This window comes from Tinamus guttatus, unplaced genomic scaffold (assembly GCF_059628265.1).
Source record: "Tinamus guttatus ecotype Peru unplaced genomic scaffold, ASM5962826v1 Tinamus_guttatus_pri_ptg000149l, whole genome shotgun sequence".
NCBI classification, from domain to species: domain Eukaryota; kingdom Metazoa; phylum Chordata; class Aves; order Tinamiformes; family Tinamidae; genus Tinamus; species Tinamus guttatus.
This window is the reverse complement of record NW_028288683.1, coordinates 2,120,744-2,145,567: the sequence shown is the minus strand read 5'-3', so window position 1 is coordinate 2,145,567 and position 24,824 is coordinate 2,120,744. Positions and strand designations below refer to the sequence as shown.

The following is a 24,824-nucleotide window of genomic DNA, read 5'->3' as shown; positions in this document are numbered from 1 at the left end:
CACAACTGTTCTTCCTGTGCCCTTTCACTTATTTTCCTTTAAGAATATAAAAATGAACTTTAAATTCTAGTTCTCTTGAATGTATGATTAGAATGGGTAGCCAAAACAAGAAAAAGTAAAATATTTACATGACACAAAAAAATAAGAAAAAAGAAAAGTGCTAAAAAACTCTACAGAGCCAGCAGTTCATAACAGGAAAACCTGAAATAAAACAACTAATTACTTCTAACAATTTCTTAAAATACTGTGACTGGCAGCTATATGATATTTTGTGCTTCACCTGAAAAATATCCTTCATAAACCTTGCCTCAGATTCTGAGTCAATCAAGCAAACAACATGCTCATGCCATGTGCAGGATTTCTCTAGGTAGGTACCGTACTGCATATTCCCCTCTTTCCCTCTCTGACGGTGGGAAAAAGAGGGCTATGCAAATAATTTGTTGTCACTTACATTCAAAACAGATACATGAAATGAACTACTGATAAGCTTCTAGAGGGCTAAAAAAACTATCCTGCCATTTTTCTACAAGCGCCATTTTTCTACAAGCACCATTTTTATAAGAGTGCAAAAAAATGTAAAGATGTAAGACAGTAAAATATTTCTTTGTTCTCAGATGAAATCTACTTCTTTTTTGTCTACATATCTCATCGAAGAAGGAAAACGATGTTACTCTATCAACCTGGATTTCAACATTTGTTTTTCATAGAACAGAAGCCTCCTGTCAAAATCTTCTTTTCCACCATCACAATCTTGGGAATCTGGATTTTTCCTTTCATGTCATGAGATCAAGTTTTCTGTTTTGCTCCATCTTAAAGAACTGTTTCAATTCTAGAGCATTTGCATCTATTGCTTCACAGTAGCAGTTAACCAGTGGAGAGAAAAAGAACTGAGCTTTGATCAAGTAGAGATGCAAACTCACTCATATCAGCAATCCTATCTTGGACTAAAATTGTTAGTTTGGCCTTGCACGGTAAAATGCATTTTTTTTTTTGCATCCTAATACTCTGTATAGTACATGTCCAAAGTGTTAGTTGGGTACTTATTTCCATTTATGACCTTATGAGAGGCAATGCATGCTCTAAATCCTTGGCTCATTTTTAGACATCAGAGTTGAGATCCTCAATGCAAACAGATGATCGGTAGGATATTCTATATTGTCTAATTCCCATTGAAATTTGAGTATCTTAAAAATCTTGCAGCTCTGCCACAGAGCTAAACATGACCAACAACATTCTTACTTTAAAGTAGCAATGCAATTCTAATATTTTATTGTAAGAAATTGTTATAAAATTATATTCAAGCGTTGTAAAACTGTAAACTGGCATCATTTCATATCCCTGAAATTTTGAAATGAGTTATGCTATTTTATTTTACAAATGGAATACTTGCTAGTCAGAGAGATCCCTTCCTTTCCATCTATTTACTTTCATTAAAAATATAACTCAAGTATTGCACCATATAGTGACATATAGTTTAGAGCAGGACCTTTTCTACAGACTTTTAAACAGTAATACGGAGGATTTTCTGTCCTAGAATTCCTGTAATCATAATTTTTCTGAATACCTGAAAAAACCCCGGTGGTACAGGACCTACTGGCATGCCATCTCCTGGGGGAATGTTTCCTAGCACTGGACTGGGAGCTGCTGCAGCACTCTGAAAAGAACAAAGGGAAAATAAACCTTTGTCATTGCATGGTAGGCACAAAACCCCCCGCCAAAAAAAAAAGACCAAAAAACCTGCTGTGACCAAAATGCAGAAAGCAATTCATTCTTTCATCTAAAGGTAAATGAAAATTGTATAATGTTTAGTCTTATTTTATGCAAGTGTAACAATTTGGTAAAGATCATAAGTATACATTGAAGGGAAGGATGCTAGAGATTGCATGGATATACAGATATGTATCGCTTAAATAGATCTTGACTAAATAAAAAAGAAGTATCTGAAAATGTATGCCTATATGAACACAAATGAGAATGTAACTTGCACACTTTTGCTCTTATTACGTGAGTACAAACATCCCCACTCATGCACACCAATATATATGTAGGATAAGGAAACTAATTTATGCATTTTACCAGCAATTTCCAAGCACTTTAAAGATTATTTCAGCAGCCTGTAATATTCTTTCAGGACTATATCAAGCCTCAAAACAAGGTTCTGTAACAAGCAGCACACAAAGGAACGCTCACGATTCAGCGAGTAATGTTCATGATTCTACCAACCCCCAAAATAACCACCATGACAAATTAGAAGAATTCAGGTTACATTTTTGGAAAGGAAAAGAAAAAGGGATTCTAAGAAGTGAATCAGAGGATGAAATTAGTTACCTTTGCAAACCCTTCAGTTGAAATAAGCAAATAAAGAATATTGCTTCTGGCAATTTATAAGCAGGAGATCATCACAAAAAGGGAAGCCAAACTGTTATTGTTGCCATGTATTGGAACCTCAATTACTTTTAATTTCTAGCAGTCTTCCTTCCTGAAATATGTTTCTGTTAGGGCATAAGGCTGAATGACCTATAAAGACTTAAAATATTTGTGAAAGTATTCATGCACGCACAATGCAAAGAGAGATGCTTGCAGTTCACTAATGATCTGCCAATATCTGCCCTACAGAATATGAATGACTTTTGTTCATTAACTGATCACTTCATTGTACTCCCACATTTGCTATCCAAAGGATGCCGACCTGTAAATTATATTCCCAGGTGTTTGGCACACTGTCTAGGAAATTAAAGAATAATGCTGTAAAAATTTGAAAACTGGCACAAAGACGAGTTGACCTTTTTAAATCATGAAAAAAAGGAAATATTCAGTTAATTACCACAGATTTTTCAATGGCTTACACCACGCTTCAGAATCATTTTTTTAACAACTACCAGTAATATATTTAGCGTCTACATTGTAGGTTCTTTTCAAACAAAAGCCCAGAGGTACTGTAAAAGTATGAAATTGTAAAAAGTGCTGTTTTCAGAACTGATTTTGAACATTTGATTCATTAGAAAACAGAAATCATTATTTATTCAAAGATTTTTCTTTTTAGAATCAGTGTTAAAATATTATACAGTTGCAGCTGACTAAGTCAGTCACATGAATTGGAGGTAGCAACCACATTTGAATCGTAAAACCTTTTTGTCAGGAACTACCATAAATGAATGAAGCTATTCTGTAAAGTCGCAGCAAATAAAGATGGTTATCTGCTATTTCTTGGCTATTTCTTGGGCACTACCTGAGGTTCTTGGGGCTGGAGTACCATGGAGCTTGACTCATGGGAAAGTACACTGTGAGATGGAGCCTCTCTGGTCCTTCTCCTAGATCTGCGACACTGTCTTGAACTCCAAAACAGCAAGAGAAATAAGTGGTGTGAACGCACATAAATAACTTCTGAAGTACAATATAATTTTGTAATCTTCTCTTTTGTATGGTTTCTGTGTTTATCTACTAATTACTTTGAGAACAGCAGCATTTCCAAAGGAGAGCTGATGTGCCAGTCTGGAGGCTTTTTAGGCAAAAAAAAAAAAAAAAAAAGGACTTGGTAAAACTGAGTACCAGATCATAATGTCAAGTCAAACCATGAACAGGTGCAGAAACACTTTGAGTGAAGTATGTTAGATCCTTCCAGATATTAAGGTTTTTCTAGATAAAGAATGACAGCAGTAACATCACTGATGGTGAAAATCAATAGTGTTAAAAGTAAAGGCACCTTAAAATGTCCACACTACTCTGTAGTGCAGTGCCAGACTGAGAGGGGGCAGCCTGTTAAAGAGGCACTAATAACGACGAACCTGATCACACCATCGCCCCTCTTCACATCCTAATGCCTTCCGGTCCCTCCTCCACCTCAGCTATGTTCACACAACCTGGTGGTCCTGCCTGAAGCACTGTAGTATGTCCAATACAGTTGATATTACAGAATAGAAGCATTTGAAGACCCTAAAACAAATCGCTGGCAAACACATCTTAGTAGTGGTAAGTCAGATACATCAAATGCTGTAAATGGGGAGATCACAGAGAAGAGCAGCACCTCCTTTGATAGGCGACCAGTTTTCAGAAGCCTCCTACCCCAAGTACCAGATTCTTGCTGGCATTATTGAAACTAGATTATGTGAGGCATTAATGCATGTCAGAGTGCCTTAATGCCCAATGGAAAAGGGCTCTCAGATGTCCCTCTCAACTGGGGCCTCTTCCAGACACTGCAGGTTATGCAACAACATTTGTAAGGGAAGGCGAGAGCAACTATTCACAACGCAATGTTCCCACAGGGATAGGGGGATTTGCCCTGGCAGAGCTCACTCTTGTTTGCCACACTTCACAAATTACTTCAAAAGGGATAGAACTGAACAGAGTGAAAAAAAAATTAAAAAAGAGGTTATGTACCTAAAGGTAAAGGAAAGTGGGAGAAGAGATGATCATTATTCTGAAGTGGCAGGGAGGGGGAAGGATGTAATTACATTTGTAAGATTTCTGGCAGCCGTTAAAACTTTCTATCAAAGCATTATTTTAAAAGATGCTTACAGATAACACTTTGGTATATAAGGCTCAATATTTTAAAAATATATTTTGATTACAGTGTTGCTTTTATTTTTTAAAACCTGACTTAGCTGGATACAGCTAAGCTAAATCCAGCTTTGCTTCCCAGTGAACCTGAGGGAATTGCAGGCAACTCTCACAGCCTGCTAAAATGGCTGCTTGCTGTAATAGCAGGAGCTAGGCAGAAAACTCTTTGTCTCCAGAGGCAAAGACGTGTCTAAAGACACGTCTCCAGATCTGCTGGTATATGGAATGGTGCAAGGTTTGAACTGCCCCAATGGCAAGCCAGTTGTGCCACCCCTTGCTAAAGAGTGGGAGTTAAGCACTGCTTTGGGAATCGCAAGAATTTTGCAGTCGTGGGCCTTCCACCATTTAGATCCTGGTGGAACTAAAATTTCTGTCTTGCATTATGTAATGTACTGTATTTGTTTCTGCTTTCATGTTTGTAGTCTTGGGATTTTTTTTCCCCAATGGGCACTGAAGCCTCAGGAAGAGAAATAAAGCATCTTCAGCATTTTAGAGAGACTATGTTTTCTAGTTTGTCTTTTCTATGCTGTATGATGAACGTTTTTAAAACTAATGCTAGGTAGATCAATAAACAAACCTGCAACAGCTGCACCGAAATATTCTTATTTAGTCTATTCTGATGAATTATTCAGTTCTCCTTTCACAGTCCCACTGCAAACCATAGCTTCTTTTCGCATGCATTGCAAGTTGTTCATCATTCAAATTTCCATTAGTTTGACATTTTAAATATTTGCAATTTGCTTCCCCTGCTTTTCATAAAAAGATGAAATAGGAAAATTTAAATTGTTTAATCTCTTCAGACAAGATTTCACCTCCTTAAAAGTGGAAAACTTTATTTGACTTTGTATCTAAAATACCGAGGCATCTCTTTACAATTGTTAATTAAAATGGTCTACTTGACCAGGAACTACCAGGAACTTTTATTAATTTACCCAAGCAACTCTAGACAATGCAAAAACAGATGATTATAGCAAAAAATCTGAAAGAGTCTCCCGAGTAGCTACTGACAGCCAAAGTTCAGACTGGATTTTTATCAATAAAGAAATTAACAATAAATAACAAATAAAAATACAAGTAGACTAGTTATTCCATTCATTTAGTATCTGCAACTATTGGAACCACACATAAAAACCTTACAATATGCAGGTCCTTTTCTGAAGCTATCAAAATAAATAAGCAGTAAGCAATCAAAATATTTTACGAAGAAAGGACTTGAGTTCATCCATAAAAATCCTGCTTTGGCCTTTCACTATTATGGGAATTTAATTTTAGGTATTTTGTTTAGAGTAAGACTTCCTTTTTTTTACCCAAAGAAAGGAGCTTAACAAATGTCCCTGTGTTTTTTTTCTACGAAAAGGCAATATGCAGTTTTTTACACATTTATTTGAAATGAGTGAGAGATGGTGGACCTCATACACGAGGCAGACCTATGGCCATTCTCACCCACTCAATTCCCACATCGTCGGGCCTCTTTCATGGACCTCCTTCCCATCAGCAATAATCCTGCTCCTCTGCTGGAAAGGATGCATTCCTGCTGGTGGGTGGTAGCCTCGTCTTCCTCAGGTGCATCAAGCAAGTCCTGCTACTGCCATGTTCAGAGGCCTTGTCCTCCAAACTGCCATGGCCAAGCGTGAGCACATTAATCCATGTTGCTCTGCAGGCAGGGAGAAGCGAGTGCCTCCAGACTGCACAGTGCCCGATGCCGGTGAGTTCAAACCACTGTCAAAGCCTCAGCGATGATAAAACTGGCATCGAAGGTCAAGGGGGAACAGCGAGAAAAGTGGCAACAGTGTCAGGGGGAGGAAGCAGCTGCATCAACAACCCTGGGTTGAAGAAGGTGTGGATCTGACCTGATAAGGTGTAGATGATTGTCAGTGTTGTCAAGTGAGTTAGTTTTATTCACTCCTCACAAAAGAAAATGGATTATTTCTGTACAAAGTACCTGAAACAACCAGAAAGATTCTTTTTTTCCTTTTCTTTTAAATATGTTTCTTCTAGCTATTTGCATATGGGATACAACATCCTGCACATTATCTCATATCACAGAGCATCCACAAGTGACTGAGAATGTTTTACTATCACCAAGCGTCAAGTTCCTTTTTTTATATTTCTGGAAACAATAGCCTGTTGATATTCCCATCTGCAGTTTCCTAGCTATTTGATATTCCCATCTGCAGTTTCCTAACGGACGGAGCCTCTTTCTGATGGTACTTATCCCCTTGATTCTAGGGTAAAATCACATTTTTGCTATACAACCTGATACACTGAGAATATGATGCACCATGAACGCATGGCATTAGTCAAAGCAGTGCGAGGTGAACATATCAAAGTGAATTACCAGTATCAGTGGAAGTATGTAAAATTTTACATGCTGGTAACATTTTGTAGCACAAATGTGGTTTAGAAGGCATTCTGGAAAAAGAAATTCTTAACCTGCTTTCAGGAAGGTTCTACACGCTGAATGAATTAAAGGAAAAAAAGAATATAAAAGCCTACAATCTGTTTTAATAAATTGTATGTAGCAATTTTATGTAGTTAAGGTTAAGGAAAATCAAAACAATAAAAAAGCCCAAGAAACTCTGTGTCTGTTATAGCTCTCAGAACTGTGAGATGTCAGCACCATCTACTGAAAATATTCTATGGAGGAGGCACACCTACTACCTATATTCCTTTTCTGAGACTCTTTTCACTTTAATGAAAAATTTGAAAGCCTTTCTTAGATTTTTCCAGAATTTCACATCTGATTTTGAATGAGAATCAGACAAAGCTGTTGATGTACTTCGATCAGGAATGCCTGACACACTTTAGCTTTCTGTCCTCTCTCTAAATCCTGCTTCAGAGCGAAGTTAGGGCATGAGAATTTTGGCAAGACCTTCAGAAATAATAACACTTCAATCAGTTTCTCTGAAATTCAGATTTTTTAAAATCAAAAAAGATATTTTCATAACAAATCTACTGTAGATAAATCCAGAGAGCCAGCTCTACTATATATGTAGTATCATTTTACATTTCACCTAAACATTTATGTAACTAAGACAAAGTTCTCAAGCTCAAACACTGAAATGTAGATACAGCTGGCACTTAGCCTACGGTTAAGCATAATTTTGAAACTGTAATAAATAAACCAATTATTCTTTAAAAAACACTAAGTTTCATAACCTAAATGAATTTAGATGTCATTAAACAAATTATGGTATAGAAATACTACTAAAACTTTGTCATATGGACATACACAACTAAAACGCACAGTGAACTGTGCACAGTGAAATGCAGACTAAAAAATTCTCATTAATATTTTTAAGGTACTAGATTCTGAGAATTCATTATCTCAAAGCATATTAATACAGTTGATTCAGATGAAATAGCAGAAGCAATGTTTCAATATGCCACTCTAGTTTTGGTATATGTATCTGTGACATTAATACACAGACACATATAATTTGCACAAACCACACAAGGGACATGAAGAACTCCTTCTAAGACTGTGTTGTAACTTCATTTCACAACCCAACCACTGTTGGTTTTATGTGCTGCTATCACCATTTATTAAGCCAGCAGGTAAGCAGGGATACCCAGGGATATGCCAGACTAGGGAGACTAGGACCTCTCCAGTCTCTGCTTTGTAGGCCAAGAACAAAGAAATGTAAAACCGTTAAACGATCCTTGCCCAAAAAGCTCAGGTGATGTGTGTCTACAGATAGATGGTGGGCAAAGTACTGAGGGGGCAACCTCTGATCAGCAGAGGAGACAGAAGCCTCATCAGTGCATGTGGCTTCATCTCATCTTGCCTTCCTCAACTACCTTGACAAAATCAGAGACCTGTAAGGAGTGGTGCAAAGAGAGCACAGGGGAATGACAATTGCTCTTGGCACTCAGTTTAAAACACTGGTGACAGCAGCATACCGTTAAGAGGAAAAGCAGAAAATACTTGATTTCTGGTAGACAGCTCCTTGAATCGCATGCTTATAACTCTTAGGGATACCAAGTATAAATAGGACTCTGTTAGTCACTCAATACCACTGAGATGACTGCACAAGTAAATTCATGCAAAAGTCAGGTATCTTTCCAAATCTGTACTGCTTAATTTATCACATCTGGAGACACCAATCATGAGAAGAGTAAATACACATAGGAACAGAAGACTAGAAGGAGCCATCGTGGTTAGTTGCGACCAGTCTCTGATATTGTTGAATAGTGCAATGTAATGCAAAATGTAATCCTGAAGCCAACTGTCTGTTGTCAATACTTTCTCAAAGCCTCGTTTTTTTCCAACATTCTATGAATTAAGCACTGATTGTTGTGTTATGAAAGGATGGATATGTAAAATGCACCACAAATCTATTTATTTTCTTACTTATTACTGATTGCCTTACAAACTACCTTCTGGCTCACACAATGATGTCATGCATTCTCCAGTTTTATGCAAACAAACAAAAAGACCCGACAGATACAGATGCAAAAAGCATGTATTATGTATGTATTAAAGTACATGTTAAGAACACTATACAGAATATCTCTGACACAAATAAATTGTCTTCTTTAGCAGAAATTTCAGAAAATGTCCTTTCTTTTTTTCCTTTCCTCTCTGAATGATGTAAGATAAATCTGCAGTGCCATTTCTTTCAAGCTAATGAATAGGTTATTTAAATATTGGTGTGTTTTTTTGCTTTGCTTTGTTTTGTTTTCCTGGAAATGCTCAATAATTATTATTTCCAATGCCATTTACCAATGCTTATTTTCTGTCCATTAACAGCTTCAAATTGCCAATAGCCAATATTGTAACAGGATCAGCAGATTTCCTTTTCCAAACACTTCAGGCTGAAATTTATCAAATCTTTTTAACTTATTAGCAAGGTACAGTAACAGTGTTTCATTATTTTCTATCTACCAAAAAACAGAGAAAGACTAATAAAAAGTACATTAATTCGCCACTATAAACCTTCTTGTTTTCTTTAAGATAAAACATCATTTCATCTTTCTGAACTTTTTTTTTTAATTGGCAATAAATTACTATTCCTCTGTGGACTTTCACTGGTACACACGAGAAACACGTCTGGATTTGGAATGAGGAGGCACAGTCCATTTACAATCAGTTGAAGATCTTGCCCCAAAAGATAGATTCATCAATCGCATACAAGCGAGCCATTTGAAAAATATGGCTAACAAAGCCTAATTAAATCTTTGGTACAGGTTCACTCATATATATATACCTAAAACATTTAATTTCTATTCTGTAATAGAAAAGCATTCACATGGCAATAATAGTCCACAACATGTCCACAACATAAAGGTTTATAATTCTCATTTTGTAGCTTCTTGTTTTTTATTGAATTGCAAATCCTTACAGATTGACTTGGATTTTGAAATTACAGTTATGTTCACTCTATCCCATACATTATTATAAACAGTATGTAATTAACTATGGGTGTCATTCTATTAATGGCCAAGTTACAGGTCTGTTATCACATTTATTTCTCTGAAAAAAGAAGAAAGACACTTTACTCGGAGGTAGCAGAGTTGTCTGGAAGTCCATCTGCCTAAAAGATAATTCTTCTCTCCACATGTAATAATCCTAACCCCAAACCAACCTCCGAGTAAGCAGAGCTTCATGTATCTGCAGTGGGATTACAGTCTGTTTAACTGTATTCCAGAGTCCAATCTGAGGCTTTCATTCTGCTTAGCTGAGACAGTGAAATTCTATTACAGGGCTAAAAACTATATATTAGTTTAGAAATATATTGTTAAGCATAGCAGAAGGGTTTTCTAAAGAAACCCTTGCTATGAATGAATGAATGAAAGGACTTCTAACTCTTATCCAAAGACAACACTCAATTCTGTCTCTTAGCTCACCTTCCCTAGGATTATTTATATTCCCAATGAAGGATTTCTCTAAAGAATGGCTATAAAGAAAAGATTTGCTTAAAAATAAATTGTTACTATTCACTAGAAGTTATTAAAAATCACTGCTACACAAGGATATCAACAGAATGTTCACTGATTCATAAAAATGAGGAGAAATGCAAAAATAACTTGTATGTTGAATACAAAGTCTATCAAATTACTGCCTACTTCCTATTTCAAAACAACAGAACTATACTTAGAAGCTGAGTATTTGGCTTTTCCCATTTCCTTATGAAGACACAGAAAAAAAAGAAATGTAATATTTCAAATAGTGTTTCCAGAATTTGCTACTGAAGTAAGATCACTTACTTCACCTTACTTCCAAGCATGCTGTTACTTATCAATGTATATCTAGCTACAGAATCAAAGTACTAAACGCTAGCAACTCACTGAGTTATGAGGCATTTGTGTTAGGATGCAACAGTATTAGCAGGTTCATCAGTAATAACCATGTTACTGACAAGTTAAAGGCACTTGAGGGGACACAGAGACAGAGACACACACTGCTGTGCAGCTTGCAGCTGAGTTGCAGTGATATTTCAGTGAAATGACTTCTTTGCAGAAGTGACACTTACACCCCTCCTCCAGATTCCCTGGAGACCAAGACTGCTTCGGTCTGCTGACTTAACAACCACAAAACACTCAATGCGATATTTTTCTGAGCTGCACCTCCAGACCTTTGTTGAATAACTGACACTGCAGGCCCCAGTTTTAACCCACTGCCTTCTCTGCCATTAGGAATCTGAATATAGATTGAAGATGCTTCTTTTAAAATGCTGTTCACAGGAAACCGATAGAAGAATTTATTTAACTCATAGAAGATGACACATATTATATGCATTGGACTGAATTTTCTCATCTGCCTTGTTAGACCAGAAACCTTAATTTTACATTTAAAAATACTGAAATACAAAATTGCTTCTATAGTCTTGGTATTTTTTTCAATGGCTTTTCTGGTCACGATAAAATGTCTGCAAAAAGTGACACATTGTGCTTTTTATCCATTTTTTAATATGTACACTCAAAGATGGCTAACTCCTGAAATCGTTATTCCAAATAATTTAAATGGCTACCAGTCATCCACTCTCCAGGCAGATCCAAGGCAGATATCTAGAACTAATTTTCTGAGCTACTTAGCTTACTCCACCTATAAGTCATGAGTAATATTTTAACTACCACTGTGCTTAAGGCAGCACAAAGCTGTCTGATTATTACTATTTTTTATTTCCTGCTCCACACATGCTCCATTCTGTTCCCCAACAATGCTCCACAGAAAATTCATAGTTGGTACAATTATGCTAGTGAAACTTATCTAATAGCCTCATTTTCCCTTTTAATTAAGCTATTTGGCATAGTGTCTTTAAATAACATAATTAATACAAATATTAAAGACGCTTTATTTTTCAAAAATTTCAGGACTGCCATGCTATGTATTCCAATTTTCATACCATTGTACTCCATACAATAATCAAATACTTTCTCATTTTAAAAATAAAGATATTCATTAATAATAGTAAGATTAAAGTTTTCCTGGATCTGTTTTCTCCATGTTCCGAAACACAAAAGAGCAAACATGCTATGAGTTGTTATGTGGAAAAAAGTAGGTTGAAAAGTGACTTCTGAATATGAAATGGAAATTAGAGGTTTGGGGTTATTCCCAGGTCGCCTGGAAATGATTCAGCAGTCTTGGCAATATCTGCATACCTTCAAAAGAAAAAAAACTTCCATGATTTCTTCTCTACCCAGCTCAGATTTTAGGTTTAAAAGACAGAAAATCAAATCCTACTGCAGAGAGAGCTGAATGGTAGAGTTTGCATCACAAAACTGCCCCTCTGCTTAAGGAAGGCTTCTTGTTTGGACCCTCATATCTTCACGTGCATTGATCTCAATGACTCCTAACAAAATACAGACTACAGATATATCTTTGCATTTCTGCATTTCTCACCATCATGCTGTAAATATTTTTGCTCTGTCCTAAAAGTGCAACTTCACCAACATTTTAACATCGACACGCAAACCCCACAGACAGAATAAGCTGAAGAAGCCTTTTTTTTTTTTAATCAGCTCCACTCTTGATAGATTTGTTGGCATGTAAAAAAACACAACACTTCACTTTATGGTCTGAAGAGTGAATTTCACAATTCTAAAGGCAGTGGTATTTCTCACATAGGTGGGTGCTCAAGGATAAATCCTTAATTCCGTATCAAGTATGTGATAACTTCAATCCACTGAGAAATTGGAATTACACAAGCACAGTCCAAGATATTTTTTTAAAAGGGATTTTTGCTATTTTTCTCAAGAGTGAACCTGTCCCTCAATCGTCCTGAAATCAGTTTCACAAGCAGAAATGTCAGCACAAAGCCAACATTTTCACAAAAATAGCATCTGAAAATTGATACATGTTGAAATATCTCAATTTACATATAACACTGGATATATATAAAAAAATGTATATCTCACTTTATGAACACCTTCCCTACCATGTGAGACTAACTAGCCTGGCGCGGTTCATCTCCTCAGGCTCCTTCTCTTGTTGACACAAAGGAAAAGCTGCTCTGAGTCATACTCTGAGGAGTGGATCTTTCTCCATCCGCTACAAAGGCTGTGAAGGCAGACCAGCCTTCCCAAGCCTAGAGTTAGCATTTCTGAAAATCCTCTATGTATTTTTAGTTTAATTGAAATGTAGCATGGGCTACAGCATTTATAATGAAATTGAGTCCACCAGCCTTGCCCATGAGAAAAGAAAAAATGATAAAGCTAAAACTAATTAAAAGCTAACCTGTAAAATATCTTATTTTTTCTCCCATTATCTGAACGTGTACCTTTGGATAAATGCAGTTTGTTGAGGACAGAGTTGATGTCTCTAAGTATCAGAACAGAATTAAAATCCATGAAGACTGAACATTTTTGTGAAAGCAGTTGTTTGTTACAGAGCAGCTGTCTTGCATAGCCTCACAGTAACAGGAGTGCAGTAGGCAACCTCAGGGGACAGAAAAAGCTAGAGGGACAGAGATCAGTCCCACACTCAGTGACAGCAGAGGGAGCAGGCTCAGCCCTCAGAGGACATGGAAGTGCAGGGCTTTTCAGATCTTCTTCTAAGGACTTTGATATGGGAAATTTTGTGCCTTATCTAAGATATTTTCCACCTGCAGTGATGATCTGATGTATCACAGAGACACTTTTTACATTTTGGATATTTTAAAAAAGCCACCAGAAGTTCTTTCTTACACCAAAGCCTAATAAATAGAATTTAGAACTCAAATCACTAAATAGAAGTAAGATTGTAAATCAGCTCTTCTCTACTGTCCTACAAAAGGCTGTGTCCCACTGCATAGGCAGTGCATAAAAAGCAGTGCCACACACAACTTGCCTTCTCAGGAGATTCAGGCCCCCAGTCAGTTTGCATCCTAGTAGTCCTTCTACCCACTCCCCCCTGACAATAAAAGGTTGTGCAAAATGACAGCGTCCATAGAATTAAAAAAAAAAAAAGATTTATAAAGGAAAAGTAAGACTAAAAATGCTGAAAACTCTCATTTCTTTGAGAATTAGGTAGTGCCTTCTGTGAGAAAATTAATTCTGTGACTAGCATTCGCCTTAGAGCTCCTCTATGATAACCTTAGGACGGACAGCCTCACCAGCAAAATCCTTGATTTTAGCTACAATAATCTAGCTTGGTCCCACAGTGACATTATAAACGGTGTAAAACTTGAGTGGTTATCTACTCAGGATACTTCTCCCTCAGGGCACCAATTATTTTCTACCCTATGGTGACAGAAAATCCATACCTGTGATAATCAGAACTTGAGAATTTCAAGACTAACTGCTAAAGCTCTAAAAAATATTTTTAAGTCTTTATGCAGATCTTTGCTTATAACATCCATGCAAATATTGGTGTGCCATAATGCAGGAAGAAAAAAGCACAGTCCTAGCTTTCATTTTGAAGGCTTCTGAAACATAAATGCGAGGGAAAACACACAAACCTAGAGGATGCATTGTTTTTCCTGCCCCAAACCACGGCAAAGCCCACAGCAGCATTGTACCCACTGCCACCTGGGAGAAGGAGGCTTGAGCAAAGAGCTGGGTCTGCCACGGCTTGGACGCGCCGTGCTGTTACAGCCTCTCCTCCACACAGCCACTGTCTAGACGTGTGGACTAGGGTCAGGCAAAATATTGTGCTTTTTAAACTTCCTTTCGCATCCAACTGCACTTCAGGACAGTTCAAGTTAATCTGAAAGACTACTGGTAAATACAAGTGATAGATAGAACAATTCAGATCTCACTATACATAAAAAGCTGGTTTCCTCCTCTCACGCGACACTGAAAAGCTTGCATGAGGGCAAGGTACAGCTCTAGTTCAGCTGTGCTCAGGGAAGAGAATTATCTAAAGTGGCAGACAGCAACAAAAGTTACCACCCCATAAAGCTGTGAAGTTAGTTTAAACTCAGGTTTAAATACAGCAGACTAAGAACTACATAGTGTACAGGCTAGTAATGCAGATAGTCTTGGTAATGTGCTGCCTGTTTGAAAATAAGGTACCTGGGCTATTTTCTCAGCTGAGTGCAATATGACCAATCCATATCTCTTGAGAGAGCAAGACATGAGCACCACCGCCCCTATAAAAAGACCTATATTCATCCTAAACTACCTAGACTCTTAACGGCTGGAGGCATTTTCCCTTCAGTACTCCTTACTATTCTATGATACCATTTCTGTTCATACTGATAGAGAAAACCTAAAATTTCCCAGCAAGACTGGTTAATTTGGGGCTGGCTGCCCCCAAAGTGCTGTGCTACAGGGGTATAATATAAGTTATGAATTGCTAAAACAACCCAGCTCTCTGGCTGTGCCCCCTACCATCAAGCAAATAGCTTGTATTGTGTTGTGGGAACTGGCAGTGGTGATACAGACTTTTGATGGGAAATTATACGGCTCTCACTATCTGCTGATAAGATTCACAGCAGCACGATATTGGAGAGCTGACATTCCTCTTCTTTAAATCTTAACCTGGGTAAGTTTGACAAAATAGCACCCACTTGTAAAAGACAGCAGCTGAGCTGTCAGATATCAGGTTTACATCCAAGTGATATTTTGTTAAAGGAACGAGGGAAATGCAACATTTATTGGGATTTCCTCTGAGCGACAGCCAAGATACAGAACTTTAAAGCTAATCTATCCTATCACTTCTTCTTTGCTTCTTTTTCCAAGTTTGCAAATCTCTAGAAACAACTCTAGGCTTTTTGTTCTCTAGGGAGTTCAGCTGTTTTCTCAAAAATTACCAAGTTTCTGTGGGTAAATGGTCTCCACAGACACCACAAAGTTCCCAAGGGAGGGATATCATGTTTCGTACAAAGGAAAAGTTGACAAAACTGCAAAGTGTCAGGTAACAGCAGATAATTAAGTTCCTCAGATGTAGTACATCATTTAACTGTTTAATTTACCCAAATAGCCTGATCTTTACAAAGTATCAGATGAAAGGAAAAGACAGATTTCTGGAACTGTTAAGTCAGTTCCTTTTGCAAATTATTTCCTTGCTACAGGAAAACTTAACCTTGCTAACCTGCATGCCTGAAATTCTTCATTCCCCTTAGTTCAAGCAAACTGAAGAGCTGCTGCGTTTGATTTTCCTTGTGAATAATCTTCCCTGCTAATACAATGCATCAATGTATGTTCGTTTCACAAAATCTTTTAGGGCACTCAAATTGTAACCAGTTGGGTATACAGAGTCTAACGACTTGTTAGGGTCTGTTATGTAAAACTTTAGCTGGACAAAGAAAATAAACAATTTAAGAAATTATTAATATCTTTGAAATAAGCCATTTCAAGACAAACTAAATAATGACATCTAAATTACCAGGAATATACCAATGCTACTGAGGTGTATTTCAGCTGCAGCCTAATGCAAATAACTAGCTTTCCAACTTGGAAATTCAAGAGAAAAGGTGCAAGGGTTGTATATAGCACATGGATACCCAGAAACTTATTTTGTTTGTCTAAGTGGACTCAGCTTGGTGTTAATCCAGTAAGTGCAGAAACACTTGCACTTTAATATTTGGATAGCTTCATACCTCAATAAATAGATCTTGTGTTTGATGCACATAATATACTAGTCCCAAAATCCCACAAGATAGCAAGACTGACACCATATTCCTTTAGCACAGGTATTTCAAATCAGTGAATGCATATTTTTAGTCAGACTGAGTCAACCAATGTGAAATTTCCAGAGTAAAAAGTTGATCAAAATATGTGAGCAACTCTGTAAATGTTGAAAAGCTGGTTTTAGATAGGGATATGAAGCTTGGACAAAACGCTTAACCTCTCAGACCGTTTGAGGTTTCTTTGTCACAATTTTTAAAATCCGCTTATATGGACTTCCAAATATTTTTAAAATCCTCCTTTAAACATGGAACTGAGTGCAATATTAGTGTGACAATGATATATATGTATGTGTGAGTATATATATATATAGATGCACTTGATAAAGCTCTATTAAAAGAAATCCATGTTTTATTATTTGATTCAGTATAATCATTACAAAAAAAATTTCCATCTTCTCATCCTCAACAATTGGTGACCATTAACTGTAATGTTTGCTAACCAATCTACTACTAAACACATGGGTTGTTTTCAGGAAAAAAAAAAAAAGTTTTAAGTAAAATCTACAAGGTGGTTCTGTCAGGATATACTGCCAACATAAAATTACCAGACACAAGGGTGGACTGTTTCACATTTTCAGATTTAACTTGTGACTCAGCCAGCACACTAAGAAAAACACGTATGCCAGCAGGAAGACACTGAGCATACTCTATGTCTGAAGCTCAGGGCACCTTTCTTCAGCTGCTGCAGAATTCTCCACTGGTTCCAGCAGAAGCTGCTCAAGTCTAAGCATTAAGCTAAAGAACTGACCCCAAAAACTGGAAAAAGGTTTACCTGGGCTGACAGGCTGGTTTCTGGGGCCAATCCAGGAGAATGGCATATGCTAAAGAATCCTAGGATGGGTGGAAATCATGGTAATGACAAACAATCCATATAATGTACAGAGATTACCTTGGTGCTCAAAATTACAGAAGAATAAAACAAAAATACCATATAGTATATCAAGTTTAAAATCCCCTGCAAGCACCGCATTACAAAGGATTTTTTAAACTGCTTGTTTGTCTCAAAATTTTCTTGTAACCAATTTCTCACCTCAGGCAAGCAAATGTTTTGCACAGGCACCCCTTCCCCCTCCCTCACCCCCCTTAAACACTGTTGGTTTTGGCTGAGGCCTCTGCTACAACAGGAAATAAAAATTACATTACTCAGGAAGGAAGCTAATGAGTTTCCCCTCCCCCAAATGCCATTAGACACTTCCTGAATAAAGGAGAAGCACATTAATATAAGGAATGACGCTACGTAGGTAACCAAAACCAGAGCCTACTGTATGATTAAAACTACATAGTGTTTCTGGATGGTAAAGGTATAGCGGGTCAGGCACTCTAACACAACATGACTGCACTGGGTTATAATGTATTCCTGAGTGCTTTGTCCATTCTGCTTTTAAATGACTCAAAAGCGATGATGCTTCCATCACTTCCTCTGGGAGACTATTCCAAGCTATAAAACAAGTCCTTTGTGTTTTCTTTTCCATGCATTTACTTACAAGTTACTCTTTTTATTTCTTATTTTGAATTTAGCTCTGTTTAGTAGAACTTCAAACCTTGGTTTTGATTGTTTTGTAGTTTTTGGATATTCCTTACGACTGAAGAATTTCCCAATTTGGGAAATAGACAAAAATTGAAAAATAAACAAAATATCAAGGGCCAAATTTATGGCATTTCAATGACTGACTGTGAGGAAGGTTAATTCTGACATACTACTAACACTCAACCATTTTCAGCTTTAAAAAATGTAATAACTGTTTCACTGAGCATTATGTAAATACGTAAATATTGATGTATGTTAAAGAAATGATATTAAGAATTAACTCAGAATCATTGTTCATCTGTAACCTACACTTTTAATCTGTATAACATATTTTGTATTGTTGTTACTTCAATCTCTTCTTGTTTCAAATCAAGCCACTCTCGAACAACTTTAAGTTGGTTCTGCAAAAACTAAGCAAAACCCTTCCAAGTCAGCAAAATACACCAGAGAAAAGTTTGGCAGCTGTTTAAAATCTTCACCGACTCACTCCCCAAACGTTTCCTGGAAAAAAAGGGGTAGTCTTTCAATAAACAGTGGCTTGATCAGAAATACGTTTATAGCTATTCGCAGAAGTTTTTTTTTTTTTTTTGGACTACTTCAGTATAACCACTCATGAAAGCTATACATATGCTTCCAGGATGAAGCCCCAAATACTGTAGGGCATTTCAGATCATACAGAATGGTATATAGCTGGGGCTGATTTACAATATCATTTTGTCCTTTTTTTAATCAAAGTTTTTCAAAGCAGCACCTGCAAAATACACTCTTTCTCTTTGCCTATTGTTTCTGTTTTCACTTCTTTTCCTTTTTTCTTGTTGATAAATTGCCTATTTCCTTGATTTCTTTAAGTTCCTCATAATTCTCCAACCCACTACTACCTTTTATCTCTTCTGATTTTGTCTAGTTTCTGAGATTTAATATGACATACATAAAAAAATCAAACTTTTGAGTTTAACACTTAACTCGGAAAAAAAGTGCAGAAGAGAATTGTGCATATTTGGTACAAAGTTTGGATCATACACAGAAAAGCACACAGTCCTCATAAGGGCAAAGAGAAAAATAATAAAGAGACAGCAACTGCTTGCCATATCTTCCTCTAATATTTGTATTATATGACTTCTTCCTTATTTAAAAGTTGTATAAGAATTATTTTACATGTAATTTAGACAGCTTTAATTTCAAACACGTAAAATCTAGGAAACAAAATAATTAAGATTTTAACCTAGATCCTTTGAATTTTACCCACCATCTTCATGGTGTTACAATACGTGCAGTATTTTATTGTACTGGCCCTTAAAACAGGGCCATTTCATAATCACACTAAGACATTTTAGAGTGTGTGTCATGCTGCTAACATTTCACCAGTAACTGAGACACTTAGCTTTTAGTCTTCCAAGGAAATTAAGACACGGCAATATGCCAACATGACACAGAGCCTGTTGAATCTAAAGATTTAATTACAGGACCTTATTTTTTAAAGAGAAATCACCTCAAAGTCTCTATACCATGTTTAAAACAGCAAAAATGTGTCAATGTGTTTTGATTAAATTCCCTTGCTACTCATTCCAGACAACACTGTAATATTGATGCAAATGTGAACTACTCAAGAGGCAAAATAAATAAAATCTTCCTTTTCAGTCTGTTTACCCATCCAAAAAATACAGCTGTTATACCAGGTCAAAACTAGTAGCCTTTGGCTACAACCATTCTGAACATACCTAATAGTGTTTTGAACAATAAAACAAGCTTAAATTATTGAAGAGAATTCTTCCACTGAGTAGAAACACAAGCTGGACCAAGGCCAGAACTACTAGTCAGCTTTAACCAGATTTTGTTCGCAACGACCCTACCTACGCAGCCTTGCAGACCAGAATTCCTTCAGACCCTGCAGTATGGATGGAAAGAATCAATAAATCACTCCCAGCAAAAGAGAAGTGCATATGTGTGCTGAGCCTTTCATTTCTCTTACTCTGCACAAATTAAATGTTAGTGAACTGTTAAACTTCAAGACTTGTCATTTCGAGGGAAAAACAGCATATCTCTACAAAGAATTAATGCTAAATCAACCTGAAAATATAAATGATTTTTTTCCCAAAATGAACTGCCTCTTTTTATGTTTGCAACACTCAAAATATCACACACTCAAGCTTTATCAACTAGTTTTGTGGATGACAGTATCTATCTCATTGAGTATGTTTTTCATACTCAGAAAGCTTGCCATTAATCATCTGCCATATATCTAGCAATTTATAACTTTTTACATAACAGAATCATTAAAAACCGCATACTACAGACTACATACTGCAAATACTTTTCTTGGTTGTATCTAAGAGAAAACCAAAATTTAAACTCACATAAACTCCCAGATTGTTATGCCACTACCTAACTAGCACTTTTTTTTCATTCAAAAGCCAATAAACATTCAGTAAAACACTGTTAGTAAAACATTGCACTTTGCTTTTTTGAATACACTGTTGTAAAGTCAGCATATGGGACAAAGACCATCCCAAGATAAGAAAGGTAACTAGATAATCTGGGCATTTTTGGCTAAAAAGTCTTCTCCAGAGGGCACGCATCTCTTCTCCTGCAGGTAGGCCAGGAGGCAGCTCTCTGGGCCTCCCGCTTTGAGTCTAGTAAACCAAGTTTATGTGAGAGTAGCTCTTTCACTGCCTTGTAAGCAACCTAATCCTTAAGAAACCGGAACATTTTTCAGATTGTATGGCTTTTCTTAGTGGTTGCTGGTGAAGAAAATATAGCCAGTACAGGGGGGCAAAGAGGACTAGGAAGGCCACAGCTGAGGCTCTGCAAAGAACAGGAAGGCTACTGGAACCTGAGAACATGCTCCCCAGGCTTAAAAGAAAGGAGGGCAAAACTACTTGAATTTGTGAGGACTGAACCATCCATTTCAACATGTGCCACTTTTCTAATTGCAAGATTGACTGAAAATTGATATTGGGAAATTTATATGAACTACCTCTATGGAGATGGGCATGTGAAGAAAAGACTAGAAGATACTCCATCAACACATGGCAGCAGCAGACCTCCAGAAATGAGTCAAAGCAAGCTAATTCTTTCCCCATACCACGTCTTTGAAAATACCATGCGCTAATTGGTCTGTTGAAGTCCTAAAAGTAAGCTAGAAAGTAAGTATAGAGAAATTTTAAGTATTTCAGAGACAAGGACGAAAGACAGTGAGAAAACCTCATTCTGACAAGACCTGTTTTTTTTGCTTGAAAGAAAGAATGTGCTAATAATGAAGTACTGAAGCAGTAATTGCTCTCACACCCTTAGTTAGTGATTCATTTTACATGCCTTGTCATGCTTTTTATTGAGAAAGCTGTTCCTGTATGCTAAAAAAAAAGAGAATTATTATAAAATCCATTTGAACTCAATGTTTGGCTTTATTTTACTGACACTATCACTTAATAGTCACATAAAGAACAACCTTCTTTTCACTTGGAGATCGCATACCTTCTGCGTATTCTTAATTAGAACGTAGAATGTAAATATTCAAATAATACCACATCAAGCCTAAAGATAGCAATATTTTATTCACGTTGTACAGTTTGAACTTCAGAGGTGGCAGTTTTGGGATTTCCAAATTTGTAAGGACACTATTTTATTTCAGTCTACAGAGTGATTTCATCGACGCTGAGAAAATATTTTTAACCCTTATTTAAAATGATTTTCAGGCCAGCCTCATATTTCTTGCTCTATCTCAAGGGCAGACTCGCCTCTTCTACAGTACTTGAACAGCTTTATAAAGCATAAACAGGACATTTATGTAGCACTATATGACTCTTTCAGATTCATGTGATTCAGCAAAAACCTTTTGGACTAAATTTCTGAAACCAGAAGATGTAACAGGCCTGAGAAATTGAAACAAATTAAGCCTAATGGCTATAATCAAGACTTTAAACAATATTATAAAACCAGAAAACTTAAAACTAATGTTGTCTGTTTCTAGAGGTTTGTTTTAAAGTTAAATATGTTCCAGTACTATAAGGCAATAGTACAAAATAGAAATGGCATGCTATATCCAAGTTTAAAAAAGAATGCCAAAATGAAATTATAGTCTTCCATGATTTATAACTCTTTTCCAAAAATCAAAACAAATCCCACTGAGAAGCTGGCTTGTAATTATATGCCTTTTAACAAGTATAATCTTATACACCTATTATGTATTTAAAGACATAAGTGTTCCTTTGGTGTAGTAACAATAAGGAGTATCTTAATATAAATCAGGAGTCCGCACTTGCAAGAAAAGTTAGTGCAAGCAGGATATAACTTCTCTAGAGACCAAGGAGGCCTTGTGTGTAAACTGTCAACTCCTTCCTCTTCCTTTAGCAGCAGGAAAGGAAGCATTAAGGGTGTGACATTACTTAAATGTCTTACAAACAAATGTCAAGGATCACAGAGATGATAAAAGAAAATCTGCATCATGGACAAGTATAATTTTTTATTATCCTACAGAGGCGAAAAAAACCCTTTAATTATTGGCTTGCTGACTGACACAGCAAGAGAAAGATGAAATAAACGTACGCATCAATGCGTCACATAAATATATAATTATGTAAGAATGGACTGTTTGTATGGCTTGGTTACTAAGAGAAGGAAAGAAAATTAAGATAATGTTATTCCTAAGAAATGGAACACATGGTAAAGTTAAAACCTTCCCAGTATTTGAGGACAGGGAATTCAGTTATGGCCACGCATGGTCTTTATATCTGTGCCAGCCAAATCTCACCCCACAGGATTGAAGTAAATTTCAGTTCTAAATAACTTAGATCGGAAAAGCAACTTCTTACCCCAAAATCATTTAATTAATTTGAGAGTTACAAGTCAGTCCACTACTGAGAGAGAGTTACAAGTCAGTCCACTATGCAGAAAATCAGACAAAAGAGAGCAACAAATCCTCACTCAGCCTCAGTTTACTACATTTCCTCTGAAGTCACAAAAAGCAATTAAGAGTTACAGAGGTAGTTTAGAAAGGGCCAAAGAGTGACTCTGAAATTCCTGAAATTACTGAAAATGTTACTTAGAGTAACATTTGCTGTTCAGCAAGTTCATTTCCTGGTTTAACTTTTCTAGTTTTAACAAACGACAATCTCTATGACAGACCTTCATAGCCCTCCAAGCCTGTTCTGGTTCAGAGCAACTGTTCAGAGAAACCTCCTTTCACAACAGGTTCCTGAATTTCAAGAGAGCTTTAAAGATTCCATTTGTCTCAAAGACATTTGCTTGAAGTCTTTGTTCACGGAAAGAATAAAATTGTGGTACCAGGAAACTTTACCTCATGAAAGCCTACCTTCACTTGCAGGGGCTGATATCTAGGGACATTCCTTGCATTAAGAATCACCAACCTTTAAGGCTTCTCGCTTCAGAATCAATGAGAACATGAAGGTCTTTCCACTTAGAATTAAAAGGTACTGCTCATCCTACAGAGGTATCTCCAAATTTCTGTTAAAGAAATTTGATATAGCCTCACATGAGAGGCTTTAGAGATAAACATCAAGGATTATAATGACAAAATAAGATTACATGGTATTTTACCAAAATTTGTTTCTGGTTGATCACCACAATAGAAGCTCCTTCCCGTCTTCTGTAAGAAGCATCCAGCTAACATGCAATTCAACCAAGACCCACAGAAGAATAACTGAACATTCTTCTTTAGTAGGATCTTGAGCCTACATTAGTGAAAGCAGACAATGTTTAAGTCACACAATTTCAATTGATTTCTATAAATGTAAATAAAAAAGAATGGTGCCTATAAGCAGAAAATTTGCAGAGGAAGCAAGCAGTTGTTACTACCTCATACTGGGGACAAGAAGAACTAGAAAAGATGAGGTATGGCCAGTGCATTACAGCTATATGAATCCAGTGAACTTCTATGACACTCTTCAGAAGTGGGTTTGCTATAAAGTCACACTTAAAAAATAGCTTTCTTGAGAAGTTACAGTGAAAACACAATACAAATGCAGTCTGTCTGCATCCAGAAATATCACTTCCCAGTCTGTGCTTCCCACAGCTGTGCTATCACTTCCCAGATTTAGGAATAGAGCATATCATTTTTATTTTTGCAAATTCCAAGGTGGGTGCATTATTCATTATGGAAGCTTCATTGCAAGCGCAAAATACTTGAGATTAGACTTCTCATCCCACAGAAATACAAACGGAATGTAAAGCTACAATTTGATCATTCGGATGATTAGATCAAAAACAGCTAAGTAACCTGGAAACAAATATCATTCTTAAAATAATGTACCTTTGAAAAATAACACAGATTTTAAAAACGTGACTGGTAACCTTCTTGATTCTAACTTGAGACACCTGAAAACAAACTGGATTTTCAGAAAGAAACTCAAGGGGTGAAGACTCCCTTGAAAAAATCTCTGATTATGTCCTAAAATGAACACTGCAGCAGCAAAAATTAGCCTCTTTTTAGGATCCTTGTCATCATTTTTGACCAAACCATGATACATGTTTGAATGCAAAATCTTCACCTTTTCAAGAGAGACATGTATATATATGTATATATAAGGTCTCTAATATATGTATTATATATATATAATATGTATAATATAAATATATACATATATATACACAAATAAAATAGAGTGGCTGACAAACTTTTTAAATAGAGGAAATCTCAGAAACATGGAGAAGGCAAACAAGTAACACTA

General features: G+C 36.5%; 1 protein-coding gene across 4 annotated transcripts in view; it reads right to left on the bottom strand.

Annotated features, from left to right (window-relative positions):
• SSBP2 (single stranded DNA binding protein 2) overlaps positions 1-24,824 on the bottom strand; it is a 167,846-nt gene that overhangs the window by 51,488 nt on the left and 91,534 nt on the right. For 2 of the 4 annotated variants that reach the window (XM_088522104.1, XM_088522102.1), the window contains exon 5: positions 1,565-1,654. The exons of the other annotated variants lie outside the window; for them this stretch is intronic. In XM_088522104.1, the coding sequence (XP_088378230.1) occupies positions 1,565-1,654 (90 nt within the window). The remainder of the gene's footprint in view (positions 1-1,564; positions 1,655-24,824) is intronic. 4 annotated transcript variants of the gene reach the window in all.